Below are 21,335 nucleotides of genomic sequence, written 5' to 3'. Positions count from 1 at the left end.
TAATTTTATCCTTCTTTGTCACTCCACTCATCCATCTAAGCATTCTCATTTCCGCCACATGAATTCGTTGTTCCTCTTTCTTTTTCACTGCCCAACATTCAGTTCCGTAGATCATAGCCGGTCTTGTCGCTGTTTTATAGAATTTTCCCTTCAGCTTCATTGGAATTTTTCTGTCACACAACACACCACTCGCTTCTTTCCACTTCATCCATCCAGCCCTAATTCTACTGCATGCATCTCCATCTATTTCTCCATTACTCTGTAATACCGATCCTAGGTACTTAAAACTATTGGTTTTCACAATCATTTCACCATCCAAAGATACCATTTTATTTGTAGTAGCTTCATCTTTAAATGAACATTCCAAATACTCTGTTTTTGTCCTACTAAGTTTTAAACCTTTTTCCTCCAGAGCTTGTCTCCACTGTTCCAGTTTTGGTTCAGAATATATTCAGAATATATAATCAAATAAAGACGGTTTATTTGTTTTTAAGAACTACTTATATTTTTTCTGCAACTACTTTCAGAGTCTTAGTATCTCATTTTAAACACTTATTGACTTACACCGATTGGCTTCTGAGGCATCGATATTACAACTTAGAATTTTTTTTGCATTACCAAAAGTAAAAAAACAAAATTATCTGTTTTTTCCACACCGGCAACAAAGAAAATCCACTATAAAATACACACACCGGCAAAATTAACGGAACACCTAAAAAATGGGACATGTTAGATGTCTCGAATTTCCTAAACCTGTTGTCCGATTTGAATGATTTTTTTAGTATGTTATAGCCTTTTTATTTAAGAATATCTGTGTAATAATATTGTTGCTAGACAGGTAAATGTCATTTTATACCGGGTGTAACAATCATACTCTATTTTTTTTCTTAAAGTTCGGAACACCCTGTAGAATATTCTAGCATATATAAAATATTGAAATTAAAACTCAATTGTAGCCTTAGGCTTTCTTAACATTTTCTTTTTTGATTAATTTGCATATGTTGGATAATAAAAAGTTAGGCATTTTAACAACTAGCCATGTTCTTCATCAATACAGGGTGTTTCTAAATAAGTGCGACAAACTTTAAGGGTAATTCTGCATGAAAAAATAATGACCGTTTGTTTTATAAAAATATGTTCACAAATGCTTAGTTTCCGAGATACGCTATGTTGAATTTTTTCTTACAAACTGACGATTTATTTATTGCTCTAAATCCGGTTGAGATATGCAAATGAAATTTGGTAGGATTTAAGAGGTAGTTATTGCGCATTTTTTGACATACAATTAAGAAGTATATATTAACCATTGACGTGCATACGGGATGTATCTAAAATTCTAAAATGTTTATACCCGTATGCACACCAATGGTGAGTATAAAATTCTTAATTGTATGTCAAAAAATGCGCAATAACTACCCCTTAAAACCTACCAAATTTCATTTGCATATCTCAACCGGTTTTAGAGCAATAAATAAATCGTCAGTTTGTAAGAAAAAATTAAACATCCCGTATCTTGGAAACGAAGCATTTGCGGACATATGTTTATAAACCAAACGGTCATTATTTTTTCATGCAGAACTACCACTTAAAGTTTGTCGCACTTATTTAGAAACACCCTGTATTGATGAAGAACATGGTTGTTCATAGTATCTAATTTTTTATCAAGTATCTAACTTTTTATTATACAACATAAGCATAATAATCAAAAAAAGCATGTGTGACTTTGTACGCACGTAAGAAGTTATACTTCTATTATTATGATTTCAACGAAATTAATATACTTAACAGGTTATTTGTATTTTATTTAAATATTAAACTAACTTTCTTTACCTACCACTTTTAAAAAAAAATTATTAAAACGATACCAAAAATATAAAAAAAAAGAATATGAATCGTCCGGGATTTGAACCCGGGTCCTCTTGATCTCCGGTCACACGCTCTACCACTGAGCTATATCCCTTTTGCTTTGACAGGTTACAAGATTTCTCATACATACTGACAAATTTAATACAAAAATACTTTAAATATACTTACTATTATTATAAAATATCTTATTCCCGAGGAAGACAAATCCGAAGACACAAAAATTATAAGAAATATATTTACTAAAAACACTAATATATTCTTTTCACACCTTTTCTTGCACTGATATATTTATACATAACTTGAAATATTTAGCAACTAAACGCCATACTGTCTGTGTGCGCATGCGCGCAGAATTATGAAATTTTACTCTCAATCGCACCTAAAGAAGTATAACTTCAAAAAAGAAAATGCTAAGAAAGCCTAAGGCTACAATTTAGTTTTAATTTCAATATTTTATCTATGCCATAATATTCCACAGAGTATTCCGAACTTTAAGGAAAAAACACAGTATGATTGTTACACCCGGTATAAAATGACATTTACCTGTCTAGCAACAATATTATTACATTGATATTCTTACATAATAAATAACATACTAAAAAATCATTCAAATCGGACAACAGGTTTAGGAAATTCGAGACATCTAACATGTCCCATTTTTAAGACGTTCCGTTAATTTTGCCGGTGTGTGTGCAGATTCAGAACCTTGGTAAAATAGATAATACGCTACTTTCCAAAATTAGCGCACCATCTTAAATGTATATACCACAAGTTTGAAGCAATTGTATATACACATGTGTTTCTAATAAATTCCACTGGGTGTTGCAAAATAAGATGAAAAAAAGAATGTGTGTGTACTTTGTACGCACGTAAAAAGTTATACTTCTATTATATGATCATATGATTATAAACGAAATTAATATACTTTTTATTTATATTTTATTTAAATATTAAATTAATTTATACTTACTACTTCTCAAACATTTTTATTAAAACAGTGCCAAAAAACACATTAAAAATGCCACAAATGGTTTCTGAACATTAATTGTCGGAAAAATTTTTAACTAAATCATAAAATGTATAAAAAAAAATAAAAAAATAAAAGTTTCTATTGGGATTCGAACCAACTTACCACGCGGCTGGTATTTGCGTTGTATTGGGATTCACACGCATTAAAACTTCGCCACAGAGACAGCTTGTCATTATGTGCGAAGATCGTCTAACTAAAGAGATTAACCTTTTGACATTTTTAACTTATGTAAATCAAATTATTTTGATTTTGAATTGAAATGATTTAGAATTGAAAAAATACAACAAAACATAGAGTAAGAAGACAATATATTAGGTGAATATTGATAGACATTTTTATGGTAATCAAATTATGTAAATAAAAGTATTACATACTACTTATGTATTTTGGTAGGTTCAAGGTAGGTATCGGAGCCCGTATAACGACTAATAAATTTCGCAATCACTTGCGTCGTGCAAAGTGGCTATGTTCAAATATCATAACAAAATTTGATCAACTATTTATAAAACACTTACCAGTGAAAGATTCTTTAGCTTTGAATAAGCGAGATCTGCGGCACTCATACTAGGCAGTTTGATGAGCTTTCACATTGGCATGCAACAATCATCTCTTCTATGTAAATAAGTCCAAAAATATAATATGAAAACTATTTAAAAAGGCAGTATAACCATTAACTAACTTTTTGTTTGTTGTTTCTCTTCCTACAAATTTTAAAACGCAACAAGCATACATTATAACCAAACCATGCACAGTCCCACAGCTGTGCCACAGCTGCCATATTGGATAATTTTTGTCATGTCATTTGAACATCCAATCAGAACAAAGTTATAATGCGCATGCGCCCGGTCGCTAGGTTTTCCCATATAAAATTTCACCGTCATTACGCCCGTAAAGAAGTATAACTTCAAAAACACAACTTTATTTTTACACCCCGTATATGGGTAAAACGTTGACATTTCTCATTTCTCATTTTCTCAGAAAACATTGGCACAGTAGTTCCTTAAAAACAGACCTATAATGTAAAATAGAAATCATTGAAATCCAATCAACCGTTCAGAAAAAAAGAGCTTCAAACTTATGGTACATTTAAGGTGGCGCGTTAATTTTGGAGAGCACTTTAAGTTAAGTTACAAACAACTGGTTTATGTGAAACATTTTATATGTTTATTAAAAAAGCGCGAATTGCTAATAGATTATAGAGGATAATCAAAAAATATGTTCAAAATATGTTGTCTTGGACACATATTCCTGATGAAAAATACAAAAATCTGAATTCTAATGACCATAAATATTTAAAGTTTTATGACTTTTTTTTAATCTGTTGTAGGCACTCCAGTAGCTCTAGCTCAAACATTAATCCCAGAAAATTCCGAAAATGGCTTGAGTTATTCCATATCAAATTACCTGAAACGATTAAAAAATCAAGCCAAATTGGAATATGATAAAATGTGTAACGAGATCATTCAAAGACAAATAAATGTAAGTACAGATTTTCTTCTTTCCTCTTTTCAATTATCCACATCAGCACTAAAAGCCCAATTAGCTTTGCTATTTGCGAAATCTTAAGGGGCCTTTAGTACGTATCAGTTTCGAAAAAAAAACTATTTATTTTGGAATTTATTGTGTGACTTTATGGTATACATACAGGGTGTTAGTAAATAAGTATAAAAAACTTTAAGGGATAATTCTACATGAAAAAATAATGGCAGTTTGCTCTATAAACGTGTGTCCGCAAATAATTTATTTCCGAGATACAGGGTGCTGAAATTTGTATTTCAAACTGCGAATTTTTTTATTGCTCTAAGACCGGTTGAGATATGAAAATTAAATTTGGTGGGTTTCAAGAGGTGGTTATTGCGCATTTTTTGGCAAACAAATAACAATTCTATATTCATCATTGGCGCGCCTACGGGTAATGGTCTAAATTTTTTGAAAGAAAAAAATGGTACGCCACTGAGATACTTCAAATTAAAAATTATTTTTGAATTCCACGTTTAATTTATGAAAAAGAATCTTTCTTGTATTTTTTTCCTATGGTGCACCGTTTTTATGCGAAAAAATAAAACATCTTCGAGCGTATTTTTCATTTCTTAATACATTATCAAGAACTTTCCAATATAATAATACCAAAGTAGAACAATAACAGAAAATATTACTAAAAAGATTTTAACTAGGTGCAAAGCTACAACAAATGTTCAAAATCACCTCCTTTAAAGGTGACAGAATAATTTTATATTCACCATTGGCGCCCTTACCGGTAATGGTCTGAATTTTTTAAAGACAAAAATAGTACGCCACTGAGTAACGTCAAATTAAAAATCATTTTTAAAATCCCCGTTCAATTTACGTCAAAAACTCATTCTTGTCTTTTTTTCACATGCGGCGCCGTTTTTATACAAAAAAATAAAACATCTTAACGCTTACAAATTTTATTCGAGGTAGATTCCATATGCATAGAAACTTATTTCAAATACTGTGTAAACGTTAAGATATTTTATTTTTTTTTGCATAAAAACGGAGCCTCATATGAAAAAAAAGACAAAAACGATTTTTTGTCGTAAATTAAACGAGGAATTTAAAAATGATTTTTAATTTGACATATCTCAGTGGCGTACTATTTTTTTCTTTAAAAAATTCGGGCCATTACCCGTACGCTCGCCAATGGTGAATATAAAATTACTCTGCCACCTGTAAAGGAGGTAATTTTGAACATTAGTTGTAGCCTTGCACATAGCTAAAATCTTTTTATAAATATTTTCTGTTATTGTTCTAGTTTGGCATTATTATATTGGAGAGTTCTTGGTAATGTATTACGAAATGAAAAATACGCGCCAAGATGTTTTACTTTTTTGCATAAAAACGGTGCACCATATGAAAAAAAGACAAGAAAGGTTCTTTATCATAAATTAAACGTGGAATACAAAAATATTTTGAAATATCTCAGTGGCGTACTATTTTTTTCTTTAAAAAAATTCAGACCATACCCGTAGGCTCGCCAATGAGGAATATAAAATTGTTATTTGTTTGCCAAAAAATGCGCAATAATTACGTCTTGGAACCCACCAAATTTCATTTTCATATCTTAAAAGGTCTAAGAGCAATAAAAAAAATTCGCAGTTTAAAAAAAAATTCAACACCCCGTATCTTGGATACGAAGCATTTGCGGACATACGTTTATAGAGCAAACTGTCATTATTTTTTCATGTAGAATTACCCCTTAAAGTTTTTCATACTTATTTACTAACACCCTGTATAAGGATCTACATTTTTTGGGCTTAATAAATAGACCGGTCTAGTTAGACTCAAAAATAGGAGTGAGGATACAATAATTACCATCAAGCTGAAAATTGGCAGGATTGTTCAAAGTACCATCATAAATGAAATCTAAAAAGTCCTCATAAATCCGACCCCTGCTAAAAAATTTACGCGGGGTCAAAGGTCACCAAATATGGTTTTTAGCGATTTTCAGCGAAACGGTAAGTTTTATCGTAAAATTATCTCTAACAAAAAATGTAGATTAGATAATTATCTATAAAAAATATCTTAATAGTTTTTTCCTAAGAGGCACTGTTTTTGAGATACAACGATTCAAAGAGTTGAAAGACTTCTAATCGTCATAATATTATGTATTAGTACACCATGTATATACATCACTGAAGCTGTAATACAAGTAAACATAATATTCTACGGTCAACTTAACGTATATTACACATAATAATATAAGATTATAAATATGATAATGTTTCTACTATACAGCTTGCGGTCTACCGAGGGATGCAATCCATAAGCTGTATTATATTACAGTGCCAACAAAAAAATCTTTACAAAGTGAATGTAACGCGAAAATAATAAGAATTATTTGAATTTTACGGCTTAATCCCAACAAAAATACACAACAAAATACAACAAATGACAAAGTATTAACTTATAATAATTCTTTTTATTTATGCGCCTTAGTTCAATTTGCAAAGATGGGTTTTGTCGGAATAAACACGTTCGTCAGCTAATCTAATCACTCTACCTATTATCTTCTCCGAAGGGTTTGAACATAATAATGAAAGACAACTTTCTAGGCAAAATGTTTATTGCTAAGTACTAATAAATACTTATGCAAATTACACCGTAATTTTCCTGGGTGGCGAAATCCTTCAGGTAGATGACACCCTCGAGGTATTAATTAGTCTTGAGTACTACTCCGGAGTGAAAATACGTGTTAAACCTATATTTTTTTTATAGGGTATTTCGTGTTATTTTCATTGTTATAACAAAAATGTCAGAATATTGTTTTATTTGCGCGTATTATTTGCCGTAATGATAATTGAAACAGCCATAGAGCAATTCAATTTAACAAATACAACTTTTGTTGTAGGTGAAGATGTAGACTTGCTCGTATTACTCACTGGTAGAACTCCAATCGAAAAAACTATCTTTTTTTTTTAAACCTGGAAAAGCTCAACACCAATCGAAAATATATTCATCGAAAAGTTTATCTACTTTTGCAAAATGTCAAAATCATATACTATTTTTACACGCAATAACTGGCTGTGATACGACATCTGCATTTTTCAGGAGGGGTAAAACGACTGTTTTTAAAATGTTTGAACAACAAGATTTACTTGAATGTGCTGAAGTTTTTAAAAAAACTAATTCAACTCCACAAGAAGTTATTTCCAACGGAATTAGCTTTCTTCTCTCTATGTATGGAGCGCCTAAGAAAACTACGTGCTTAGATAAGTTTCGATATGCCTGTTTTTTTAAGTACTCGAAACAAAAAACAAGTGCAGTTATCTTGTCTTCCTCCAACCTCAGCGGCTGCTCATCAACATCTTTTTCGGGTATATTACCAAGTTCAAGTGTGGCGTGGTTATCAGCTAGATCCAAAAGACTGAAGATGGAAATTAGTCGACAGTTCATTAGAACCAATTCAAACTTTACTCCCCCCTGCGCCGGAAAAACTCCTGAACACAATTTTTGCAACTGTAAAAAGGGATGTAGCGCTAAATGTGGTTGCAAAAAAGTTGGACTGTTTTGTTCGGTAGCATGCACTAATTGTCAAAACCGGTCGTGCTCCAATGTTGAATCACCAACAATTGAGGATTCATTTGATTATATCGAGGAGCCATGCGATGTGTCATTATTGGGACAATTTACTTGCACCCAGGATGAACAAGAAGAAGAAGAATAAGAACTAGAAGATGAAGAAGAGGAAGAAAAACAATGAGAAGAAGAACAAGGGAAGCAGAAGTATTAGAGAATTATGAACCAGTTTGATAAATTTCCCTTTTTTTTATTTATACCGCTTTATATAAAGTTTAATCATTTTTAACCCTTGCCAATATCAATTATTAAATAGTTTTAAATTAAACAGAATCATAACAGATCCGTGGAATAGGTCTACTGGGGAAACCACGTTAAAAAACGCGCTAAGTACACTACCTCAAAGGTGGTGTGGAAACGTGTGCGCATATTATGACGATTACCACTTTTTGAATCGTTATATCTCAAAACGGTGGCTCCCAGGAAAAAAAGTAATAAGACATTTTTTATAGATAATTATCTACTCTACATTTTTTGTTGGCACTAATTTTACCATAAAACTTACCGTTTCGCTGAAAATCGCTAAAAACCATATTTGGTGACCTTTGACCCCGCGTAAAATTTTTAGCAGGGGTCGGATTTATGAGGACTTTTTAGATTTCATTTATGATCGTATTTTTAACAATCCTGCCAATTTTCAGCTTGATGGTAATTTTTGTAGCCTCGGATGCGTAAGTTGACCGGAGTAAAATGTATTTTTAAGATATGCAAACAAAATTTATTTTAATTTTCAACATCTTCATAAATTCACAATGACGGATCTATTGTGACTGTCCCAAAATTGACGGCAACCATGATTTTGTACTAAGAAATTATCTTGAAACATATTCACAAAGGTTTCTACACACATTGGAAAAGTCTAGGGATATTTTTAGAAAGAGATTCCAAAATTATCTGTTCTTTTCGAAATTGACACATGATAAAGGCCTCCTTAATCAAGATCTTATTTATGTACGTATTGAGGTGTGTTTAATAAACTTGTTATTTTCAGATGAACGGATTGAAAACGAATTTCAACAATCCTGAACAGATACGGGTATTGCCCAAAGTGACCTTAAAAAAAGAGTTAGTGAGCCATCCTTTATTAGTGGACAAGTTTACTGCGCAAAGAGATCAAGTTCTCGAACAAAGCAATGTATGGATATGCACTTTAGACAAAGAAAGGCAAAGTGTCAGTTTTAAGAATCCGTTTGACATACCTAGGAATCGATTGATTCAACAGGTAAGTTTTTTTTTACATTTTATTACACATTATTATCAAATATTTGTGCGGACGGCCGTAGCTCAGCGGAAAGATACTGGCCTCATAAGCCAGAGCGCACGAGTCCGAATTTCGGCACCAACAACGACATTTTTTGTTCTAATAGTGATACGAGCCGTTCACCGTGCTTCGGAAGGCACGTAAAGCCGTCGGTCCCCCTGGGCTAGTGTGCATCGACACTAGCTACTCAAAACAGGGTTAAAGATACAATTGGCGCAATATTATTATTATTATTTATCAAATATTTTAAGAATAGTCCACTATTATATATTTATTGTTTCTATTAGGTCGTTCGTATGAGAAACAACTTTCTCCAATCCGATTGGATATCTTTGGATCAAGATAGCGCCCATTCCTTACCTATCTCACAGATGGGTAACTACCAGGAGTATTTGAAGAAGCAGACGCCTCAGTTGCGAGAAATAGAGTATGCCCCAGTCAGGCAGCATATGTTTGGAAATCCGTTTAAGATTGACAAGAGGATGATGGTAAGTTTTTTTTGCAAATATAACTGAATTATTGAAATTGGCTGAATATACGAGACCGTAACCCGTCTGACAAGTACCTCCTCGTTCGACTCAAATTTCTACTCGGCGAGTGGCTTTTTCAAGTTTGGAAACAAAAAAGTCGCGCGGCGTCAAATCTGGAGAATCCTGTGGATGGGGCAACAATTTTTAGCCCAATTCGACCAATTTCTTTCGCGATTTCTCTAAAGAAAAAACAGATATTGTAATCCAGGCGGGATCTGTCGAATAGTAGACCATAAAGGACATTTTTCATAGGGGTCTACTTTTTTGCTGGAATCACTTCAATATGTACCGTTACGGTCATTGAATAGTTTAGAGTCTTGCGTATCTAGGAGCCGATTTTTTAAATTTTTACCTCGTTTAAACGCATTTTTTACGTCAAAGTGACGTTACCAGTGGTGTGCCTAGAATAGATTGAATAAAGTTAAAAAATCAAAATACTTCAAAAATCAAAAAGTATAAATATATTTTACAAAATTTAACAAAATAGAAAGTATAGAAATAAGTTTTTTTGCATAAAATGGATTATGATCTTAAAAAAAAGTGAAAAATAAAAAGTGAAATATTGACATTGGCCCTTTTAGAACCAAGCCACAGAAATAAAAAGCGATTCTTATAATAGAAAGTTTGGAAGACAACAAAAGTCTTTCAAACAATGAAAGATAAGAGCTTGTTTTTATAGAACAGGCTTAGGGATTTTGGGAAATCCCTAATTTTGTTAATTACAGTGGAACCTCGATAACTCGGATTAATCGGGACCGCGGCCGATCCGGGTTATCGAAAATCCGGGTTAGCCGGAGAATATGGTAAAAATTAATAAAATACGGTATACTTACAGATAAACTCCGTTAGTATTGAAATAACATGAAATACTTATATATAAATATGCACAGTACCTACACATCTAAATTACTAAAAACACAAAAACACAAACCTAAGCAAGCAAACGGAAGCGAACAATACAATACTGTATTCATACAGTCATAATCGGAACGATGTTTTGTTATTATGTATTAAGAACAGTGAAAACTAAGACCATTGATTAAAAAAGAATTTTTGAAGTTATACTTCTTTACCGGCGATAGAGGGTGATTTTTTTATATGTTAAAACCTATCAGCCCGGCGCATGCGCATTATAACTTTGTTCTGATTGGATGTTCAAATGACATGTCAAAAATTATCCGATATGGCAGCTGTGGTTTGGAGGTAAAGGTAAACAAATGTATAATATATTAGTTTTATTGTTGTGAGGACAGAAACAAAAAAGTTTATAATATTGTAGTGACTTTTAAATAGTTTTTAAAAGCAACAGGTACGTAATAATTGTTAATGTATCATGGGTATAAACCTACCTATTTGATCTGCCAAAATACATAGTATGTAATACTTTTATTTATATAATTTGATTACCATCAAAATTTCTATCAATATTCACCTAATATATTGTTTTTTTACTCTATGTTTTGTTGTATTTTTTCAATTCTAAATCATTTCAATTCAAAATTAAAATAATTTGATCAATTTTCAAAATATCAAAATATCACAAGTTTAATCCATTTAGTTAGTCGATCTTCGTAAATAATGACACATAGTGTCCGTGGCTAATGTCCCTGTAAGTTGTATCCATATGGAAAACTTTTTTATTATTAATTTTACGAAAAAAAGTTATTCTTTATAAAAAGCTCTGCATGATCCAAAACCTGAGATTTAACCATCAAATATCAAATTTTTTGAATATTATACGAGGTATGTCAAAAAGTTTGAATTTCACTCAAGAGTAAAGTAGCTTTATTTTTCACAATATTGAAAATTGCTATTATGAAAAGTTGTTTGGAATTAAAAACTGTATTCTAGTATGCAATTACATCCTTCTAATTGAAAAAATTTTTTTTTGAAAAATTACGGATAACTAACATTATTTTCAGTTGTTTTAATTCAAATACCTCTTTTATTATTAATTTTACGAAAAAAAGTGATTCTTAATAAAAAGTTCTGCATGGTAGAAAATCTAAAATACAACAATCTTTTGTCAAATTTTATCAATTTTATACGAGGTATGTCAAAAAATATGAATTTCGCTCAAGAGTAAAATACGTTTATTTTTCACAATATCGAAAATTGTTATAATGAAAAGTTATTTAGAATTAAAAACTATGTTTCAGTATGTAATTACATCCTTCTAATTGAAATATTCTGAACTATAAAGGTACTTTACTTTTGATCTAAATTTATTTTTTTGACATACCTCGTATAAAATTGATAAAATTTGTTATAAGATGGTTGTATTTTAAGTTTTAGACCATCCAGAACTTTTTATTAAGAATCACTTTTTTTCGTAAAATTAATAATAAAAGAGTTATCAGAATTGAAATAACTGAAAAAATAATGAGATCCATAATTTCTCAAAAAAAAATTTTTTTTTCAATTAGAAGGATGTAATTGCATATTAGAATATAGTTTTTAATTCCAAACAACTTTTCATAATGGAAATTTCCAATATTACGAAAAATAAAGCTACTTTACTCTTGAGTGAAATTCAAACTTTTTGACATACCTCGTATAATATTCAAAAAATTTGATATTTGATGGTTAAATCTTAGGTTTTGGACCATGCAGAGCTTTTTATAAAGAATAACTTTTTTTCGTAAAATTAATAATAAAAAAGTTTTCCATATGGATACAACTTACAGGGACATACTGTATAATTGTATTTTCAGAAAATACGTATTTAGTTAAAAAAAATTTCGACAATTAATGTTCAGACATCATTTGTGGCTTGTTTAATGTGTTTGTGTGTGTTTTATTCTTTTATTATTTTAATTTTTGGCACTGTTCTAATAAAAATGTTTGAGAAGTAGTAAGTATAAATTAGTTTAATATTTAAACAAAATATAAATAAAAAGTATATTAATTTCGTTTAAATCATTTAATAGAAGTATAACTTCTTACGTGCGTACAAAGTACACACACATTCTTTTTTAAATAGTCTTTCTTAAACAATGCTAACACAGTTTGAAATAAAAAATAAAGGAATGCTACCGACAGGTGCCTGTTGTTTCTGCCGGCTTGTGCCATGAGTCATTTTTACTATCATATAGTTGAAATTACACAAATACACATTATCTCTCAAATATTATATTATATACATACATTTTTATTGTTGAAATGTTTATCTGATAATTAACTATTTTGATGGGAAAGCCACAATTAAATTGAAAATATAATTTTATTAACATTTCGACGCCCAGAACGGGTGTCAGTGTCAAAATACAAAATATGTACTGAAAATCAAAATGTTTATCTGATGAAAATCGGTCCGGGTTAGCCGGACTTCTGGGTTATCGGGGTTCCACTGTATTAGTATCATTTATATGGTATGGTTTATTTTTTACAATTTAGAAATAGAAATATTAGAAGATTTCTTTAAATTAATGAGACTGGCAGAAATGAGGGCGGGATTTTGTGGGGGGTGGAGAAATTGTTTGTATGACAAACTGGGGAATGAGGAAAAGGTTAGTTTTTCTTTGGCTATTGAAGCAGAAAGAAGTACCAGTAGAAGAGTGAGCTAGTGGATAGGAAATTATAGCTAGGAAAAATCGTGTGGTAAAGGGTAGTGATAAAAATTTGGCTTACAAAAAGTTTTATGCAGATACTAAAATAACTGTAAGTACAGATATTGTTTTAAATTGGAATAGAGACCACTTAGCGTTCTTGTTAAATACATTATGTGATTACTGTGTTTTACTGTTCGACCCCTTTATGGGGCAGCGGTCCGCGAATTTGTACCAAATTTTGGTATATTCTTCTTCTTTGAGTGCCTCTCCTATCGGAGATTGGATATCATTAGGGCGATTCTAATTTTATTTACTGCTGTTTTGAACAATTCGTTAGTGGTACAGCCAAACCACTCTCTCAAATTTCTCATCCAGGACATTCTTCTACGGCCTGGATTTCTTCGTCCTTGGATTTTTCCTTGCATTATGTTTTGTAGGAATGTGTACTTTTGTCCCCTCATCAGGTGGCCTAAGTATTCAAGTTTTCTCTTTTTTATATCCAGTAGAACTTCTGGCTTGGTATTTATTCTGCGTATTACTTCTTCATTTGTAATTTTATCCACCCAACTTATTCTTAGTATACGGCGGTAGCACCACATCTCAAAGCTTTCAAGATTTTTAATATTCCTCTGTTTAAGAGTCCATGACTCAACACCGTAGAGCAAAGTACTGAATACATAGCATTTTAACATTCTAGTTCGTAGATGAATACTAATATCACGATTACAAAATAATTTTTTCATTTTTATAAAAGTAGACCTGGCAATTTCAATACGTCTTTTTATCTCGTGATTTTGGTCACCTGTTTCATTGATAAGGGTTCCCAAGTATTTGTATTCGTTTACTTTTTCAAGTTGGATACCGTTTATTGTGATACTAGTGTCATTTATTGGATTCTTACTGAAGGTCATATATTTGGTTTTTTTGACATTCATCCTTATGCCGTAGTTATTACATATCTCATTCATACTTTCAACTAGATGTTGTAGATCTTCCGCTGTTCTTGCCATTATCACAGTATCGTCAGCATATCGAATGTTATTGATAACTTCTCCATTGACTATTATCCCTTCGTTTGCATATGAGAGAGCTTCTTGGCATATTTGTTCGCTGTAGATATTAAACAAGAGCGGTGACAATATACAACCCTGTCGTACCCCTCTACGTATTTCTATTTCGTCCGATGTTTGGTCTTCTATTTTTATATTAGCTCGCTGATTCCAGTACAGATTTAATATAATTTGTATGTCTCTGGTGTCAATGTTCTTACTCTCCAGGATTTCTTTGAGTTTACTGTGGCGTACTTTGTCAAAGGCCTTTTCAAAGTCTATAAAGCAGGCGTGTACCTCTTGGTTAACATCTAGGCATCTCTGTGTTAGAACGTTCAGGGCAAAGAGAGCATCCCTTGTACCTAATCCTTTTCTGAATCCCATCTGTGTATCGTTAATATCGATGTCTAGTTTTTGATAGATTCGGTTGTGGATGACTCTAAGAAATATTTTAAGCAGGTGACTCATCAAGGAGATTGTTCGATGATCTGAACATTGCACTGCCTTAGTTTTCTTGCAATTCAAACAAATTCAAACTAATTTCTTTAAGAGACTGCTGCATCTACCAAAAAATACCCCCAATACTTATGTTAGGCTAGAAGTTGGCCAAGTTCACTCAAAATACTTAATTTTTAAAATATCACTTAATTGGCGTGAGAGAATTTTACTTATGGACTCCTCTAGGTATCCAAGAATTTGTTATAACCGTCTTCGTCAGCTATGTAACAATAATGACAATAATGAGAATTATAACTGGGTAGTTCAGCTAAAAAATTATTTTTCTGAAATTGATGCAAAAGAAACTTGGGAAAATTTATCATGGGGGTTACTGAGGCATCAAAGAAACGGTTTGTTATTAAAAATGAAAGAAAAACTCTTCCAAGATGACTTATCAGCATTAACAAGTTCTCGCTATTCTTTGTACTATAAACATTTCTCACACAATAGGCAACCGCAAAGCTATTTACAAATAAAAACTCCCATATATATTACAAGACTTTATTCACAAATCAGACTTTGCTCTAAACTTTACATACAATTTTATTATAAAGGGATTTCGTATCACATCGACCAAACTGAAAATTGTTCAATATGTAATTTACACAAATTAGAGACTCTTTCCCACATTTTGTTGGAATGTCCATTATACCCGTGTTTTAGATCACCCCTTATTCGATCATTTGTAGAGAATACCGAGAGCTTTTTTCTGTTTTTAAATACAACCCATTCTCCCACTGAGATTAAGGAACTGTGTACATTTTTTATTAATGCACTCAGATTGCGTTCATTTATATTAAATGAATAATTGTAACTAAATCTCCATTAAGCGTCGACTATTTATGTGTAATAATTTGTACTCAACCTCTTGTTATATGATTTTTCATTAGAAACAATAAACATATCTATCTATCATCTATCTATCTATTGCACTGCCTTAGTTTTCTTCGGTATGGTGACAAACGTAGACAGCAACCATTTATGTGGTATATTATTGTGGATTAAAAAAGTAACCTGTAGTGACCGTATTTGATACGTCAGATTAAAGTTGAAGTTAAAACTACCATAACTTTAGTTCTAGAGCGCTTAAAGCTTTGCTTAGATGCTTAAAATTGTAAGTTTTTTTTTTCTATTTTAATAATTCGTTGAACATAAATAGTGCAGAATAATCTAACAGATGAGAGAAATCATTAACGGCAACGACTGTTGGCTTGCTTATGAAGTAAAAAGCTCAATTTTTAGGCGGTCAAAAAAAGATAGTTAAAGGCCCGATACAAGAAATGTTATTTGTACAACTAAGCTAAGTGTCCAAATTTTGAAATTGATTTGTTTAATAAAACTCGCGAAGTTATTTATAAGCCAAAAAATTGTTTGTAACTTTAAAAAAATTCCCTAGGTTCTCCTAGTTGACCGCTTTTAAGTTTTCAAAGTGTATTTGAAAGATTGAGCCTGTCTTTATGTGTAGAAAAATTTACCGTTTTGTTAAAGATGTTCTCGGTATATAGTGCGAGGCGAATTTTTGGAACGCTTGAGTATTTCAGTAGTAGCTAACAAGATAATTTTGGATTTTTTTACAGCTCCCGGAACAATAGCCCGATCAGGAAACGCAAAATTTTACGAAAACCTCCAAAAAAATAAAAGAAGGATGAAAATTTGGGAATAGGTAGTTGAAATTGTCTATTATTATATAAGAAAATGATAATTAATGATTGTACGTTAATGTACAGTGGAGTCGACAGTTCAAGATGGGCACAAGCGGGAGTAGGATGCCTAGTTAACAACGATTTTGTTAATAACATAAAAAGTTGGGAAGCAATTAATGAACGATTAATGACAATAAGAACCGACCTTGACGGAGAGAATATTTGGACTATTATAATTGCTTATGGTCCTAATGAAAATGATAGTAAGAAAAATAGAGATGAGTTTTGGGGTAAACTGCAAGAATTATATGAAAACAGTGCTAGTCCAATCCTAATAGTAGGTGATTTAAATGCAAGGGTTGGTAAGGAAGCACAAAAAAGCAATGGCGTCATAGGTAAATTTGGAGAGACTACAAAAAATATTAACGGTGATATACTAATGGATTTTTGCAGATTAAACTGTCTAGTTATAATGAATACTTTCTTTCAGCATAAAGATATACACAAATATACCCGAGTAGCTCCAAGCCGGAATGAAAAATCTATTATCGATTACATCATAATAGAGAAAATTCACAAAAATAAAATCCAAGATGTGAAAGTGACTAGAAATTCAGAATTAGGAAGCGACCATTTTCTAGTTGTTGGAAAAATAAAAGGAAAAGAGCAGAACACAAATAATACTAGAAATGCAAATATACAAGAAAAAAGATATGTAAGAACACATAAATTAGCCAATATTGAAGTGAGAAACAAGTTCAACAAAACCACTGACGAAAATTTCAAAGAAAAATGGATACAAAGAAAAACCAGTGAACAACAGTGGAAATTCTTCAAAGATACTATTTCCAATGCTGCTGGTGAAATTTGCGGATATACAATTACTGGTGGGTCAAAAAAAAGGACTAGTTGGTGGAGCGAAGAGATAAAAATAGCTGTGAAAGAAAAGAAAGTAGCATGGAGAGCCTATCTAGAAAATAACAGTTCACATATGTATCAGATATACAAAGAAGCAAGAAAGCTTGTGAAAGAAAAAGTTAAAAAAGCTAAATCGGAAGAGTGGGAGAGATTTGGAGAAAAGATGGAGCAAGATAGTAGGACAAACCAAAAATTGTTCTATAAAGGCCTGAAAAAAATGAGAGGTAAATCAGGTAGTACTGTCGTGCAAATAAAAAATAAAAATGGTGAAATACTTACCCAACCACAAGATATAGTTAACAGATGGAGTGAATATTTCAAAGAGTTACTGGAAGCAGATGAAACAGATGATGAAGAAGAACAAGAAGAAGAGATCATATATAGGACGGCGAGAAACGAGAATAATGAAATAACATTGGAAGAATTAACCGAAGCCATCGCAAAAATGAAAAATGGTAAAGCGGCAGGAATAGATAATATCAAGGCAGAATGGTTGAAATATATGGGAGAATCTGCATTACACTACTTACACAAATTACTGATAGCAATTTGGAAACAGAAACGCATTCCAGAAGATTGGGCAACAGCAGTAATGGCTCCTTTATTTAAGAAGGGAGATAAAAAGGAATGTTCAAATTATCGAGGTATTTCCATGCTAAGTGTCCCGGCTAAGGTTTATGAACGAATACTGGAGATGAGACTGAGAAAGAAAGTGGAACATCAACTACACGATGCACAAAGTGGTTTCCGACCGAGGCACAGTGTCCAAGATCATATCTTTACTATAAGACAAATAACAGAAAAATTCCTTAATTTTGACAAATATATATACATGTGTTTCATAGACATGGAAAAAGCCTTTGACAAGGTACCCAGACAGCACATTTGGAAAGCACTTGAACAGTTCGATGTTGGAGTAGAACTAATTGATGCAGTAAAATCTATGTACTGGAAGAGTTGGAACATTGTCCGAGCATGAAACTGTGAATCAAACACATTCGCTACTACACAAGGAGTAAGGCAAGGTGGAGTTTTGAGCCCACTGCTATTCATTATATATATGAATGAAGTAATAGAAAAATGCAGTAGAGAGTCCCGAAAATTAGATTTAGGTTACCATCGATTAAAAAGTATAACGATAAGTGAATGTGTATTTGCAGATGACATTGCATTAATAGCAAGTTCAGAGAAATCTTTGCAAAACAACCTAAATTTATGGACGAGAGAACTTGCATACAAAGGAATGAAAATAAATTTAGCAAAGACCAAAACTCTACTTATATCCAAGACACCCAGAGAAATCCATATAAACCTAGACGGAAATTTAGTAGAACAAGTGGAGGATTTTGAATATTTAGGAACTATAATAGATGGAAAAAGAAAAATGCAAAAAGAGCTGAACAACAGAATTGCTAAAACATCACGACTATATCACTCCCTGAATTCAGGTTTCATTAGCAAAAGAGAAATTAGCAAGAAGACAAAAGTGTCAGTATATAAGACAATATACCTCCCTACTTTGTTATATGGAAGTGAAACATGGACACTAACTGAACGGGAGAATAGCAAGATACAATCTTCTGAAATGAAGTATTTAAGAAGAGTAGAAGGAGTTACGCTAATGGACAAAGTAAAAAATGAAACGATAAGAAACAACCTAGATGTTGAGAGTGCCAACAAAGCAATAGAAAGATCGCAACTAAGATGGTTCGGTCATTTAAATAGGTTAGATCCACATAGACAAGTCAAGGTAGTTTGGGAAGCAAAGGGAATTGGTACAAGGAGAAGAGGAAGACCGTGTCAACAATGGAACGATGCTGTAGGAAAATCATTACAAAGCAGAAACCTCACATGGGAGGAAGCCAAGAGAAGGACATCCAACAGAAAACTTTGGAGAGAGATGATTAGGAAGTAAAAGCAGATTTCTCGACACCTCACGGTAAAAGAGAACCGGATTATATAATATATATAAGAAAAAGTTTACAATTCTACATCCCCTCCATTTTACAAAAATTGGAAGATACGGGGCGAAATTTTTTTTCTCGGGGGTGAAAAAATATACGTTCAAAATAAGTCCGGAATTGGTTAAAATGACTAATTCTAAGTATGTAACTTTTGTTCTATAGAGTTTTTTTACTAAGTCAATACTTTTCGAGTTATTTGCGAGTGAATGTGTTCATTTTTAACCAAAAAAAATGGTTTTGGACGGCTTTTCGGAGATAACTCAAAAAGTAAGTATTTTAGCGAAAAAATATTCCTAGTAAAAATATAGCTTATAAAAAATTGAAAAAAATGGTGTATGCTTGAGGTCTGCAGACCCAGTAGAAGCAGAGTTGCAGCTAATGAAATGTAGGTTCTTCTTCGTCAAATTCCAAATCGAATATTTCAATGTGAAATAACCAAAAAACGGAGCACTTTTCGGGGGAAATTCATTACAACTTTTTTAAAGTGTTTAAAAAAGGGTTTGTTTTTGTTTTTTAAAAAAACTTCTAACATTAAAAGTAAGTGAGTTTCGCTCAAAATATTGTTGGTCCCTTTTATTTTTTGGCAAAAAAATGGCGAAAATCACCTCTTAATTAGCTTCTCAAATAAAATTAATCGTTACCACTTTACAAGTTACTTTACTTATATATTGTTTATATTATCTATGTTTTATTGGTTCAAAATGCTCAGTTTTGAAAAAAATTGGGTTTAAAATAATTTTGAAAAAAATCGTAATTGTTTATGGAATTAACTTAAAAACAATTAGGAATGCCAAAAATCTCAAAGAGTAGTAAAATGTACGTTTTGCTTTCCTGAACATTTTTGATTTTTTGTTTTCTTGTTAGACAAAAATTGGTTATGCTATGGCTGTTCAAAATTTGCCTAAACTCGTGATTAGTTACTCGTTCAAGCCATTTTAACTACAGCTTTTTCAAAAGAAGCACTTCGAACCGATGAAACTTACAGATCATATAAATAATACATAGACAAAGTAACTTGTGAAGTGGTAATGTTAAAGTTTATATGTGATGCTAATTAGGGGGTGATTTTCGCGATTTTTTTACCAAAAAATAAAAGGGACCAACAATGTTTTGAGCGTAATTCACTTAATTTTAATATTACAAGTTTTTTTTTAAACAAAAATAAACCTCTTTTTAAACACTTTAAAAAAGTTAAAATGAATTTTTCCCTAAAAGTGCTCCGTTTTTGGGTTATTTCACATTGAAATATTCGATTTGGAATTTGACGAAGAAGAACCTACTTTTCATTAGCTGCAACTCTGCTTCTACTGGGTCTACAGACCTCATGTATACACCATTTTTTTTCAATATTTTGAGTTATATTTTTGAAAAGAATATTTTTTCGCTAAAATACTTACTTTTTGAGTTATCTCCGAAAAACCGTTCAAAAACATGTTTTATTTTGTTAAACATGAACATATTCACCCAAAAGTATTGACTTAGTGAAAAAACTCTATAAAAGAAAAGTTGTTTAGAATTAGTCATTTTTTCCAATTCCGGTCATATTTTGAATGTATTTTTTTCATCTTCGAGAGGGGGGTATTCCCCTCCATTTTTATAAAATGGAGGGTATGTAGAATTGTAAACTTTTTCTTATATAATAACAGACAATTTCAACTACCTATTCCCAAATTTTCATCCTTCCTTTATTTTTTTGGGGTCTTGTTCTTTGATCGGGCTACAAAGCATGGCCGGTAACAAACGTTGCCGTTGGTCGTACACCCACCTAATCTCTACACAGGCAGAGTTTCTCTCACCGGCCATGGTTCGCTCGGGGATCTGTATGTACATTTAATTGTTGTTATTGTGTCTCTTCTTCTTCTTCACCTGCTATATCAGAATTATTCGACGTTGGAGATCACCATTGCGAAGGCCTCCCGATCTTCTGC

At 31.9% G+C, this 21,335-nt stretch overlaps 1 protein-coding gene across 1 annotated transcript in view; it reads left to right on the top strand.

The window, feature by feature from the left end:
- LOC114343516 (integrator complex subunit 6) overlaps window positions 1-21,335 on the top strand; it is a 59,761-nt gene that overhangs the window by 15,035 nt on the left and 23,391 nt on the right. Inside the window, exons 10-12 of the mRNA XM_028294359.1 lie at window positions 4,224-4,375; window positions 8,985-9,215; window positions 9,542-9,742. Of these exons, the coding sequence (XP_028150160.1) occupies window positions 4,224-4,375; window positions 8,985-9,215; window positions 9,542-9,742 (584 nt within the window). The remainder of the gene's footprint in view (window positions 1-4,223; window positions 4,376-8,984; window positions 9,216-9,541; window positions 9,743-21,335) is intronic.

Source organism: Diabrotica virgifera, chromosome 5 (genome assembly GCF_917563875.1).
Source record: "Diabrotica virgifera virgifera chromosome 5, PGI_DIABVI_V3a".
Classification (NCBI taxonomy): Eukaryota; Metazoa; Arthropoda; class Insecta; order Coleoptera; family Chrysomelidae; genus Diabrotica; species Diabrotica virgifera.
This window is presented reverse-complemented; position numbering and strand designations above follow the sequence as displayed.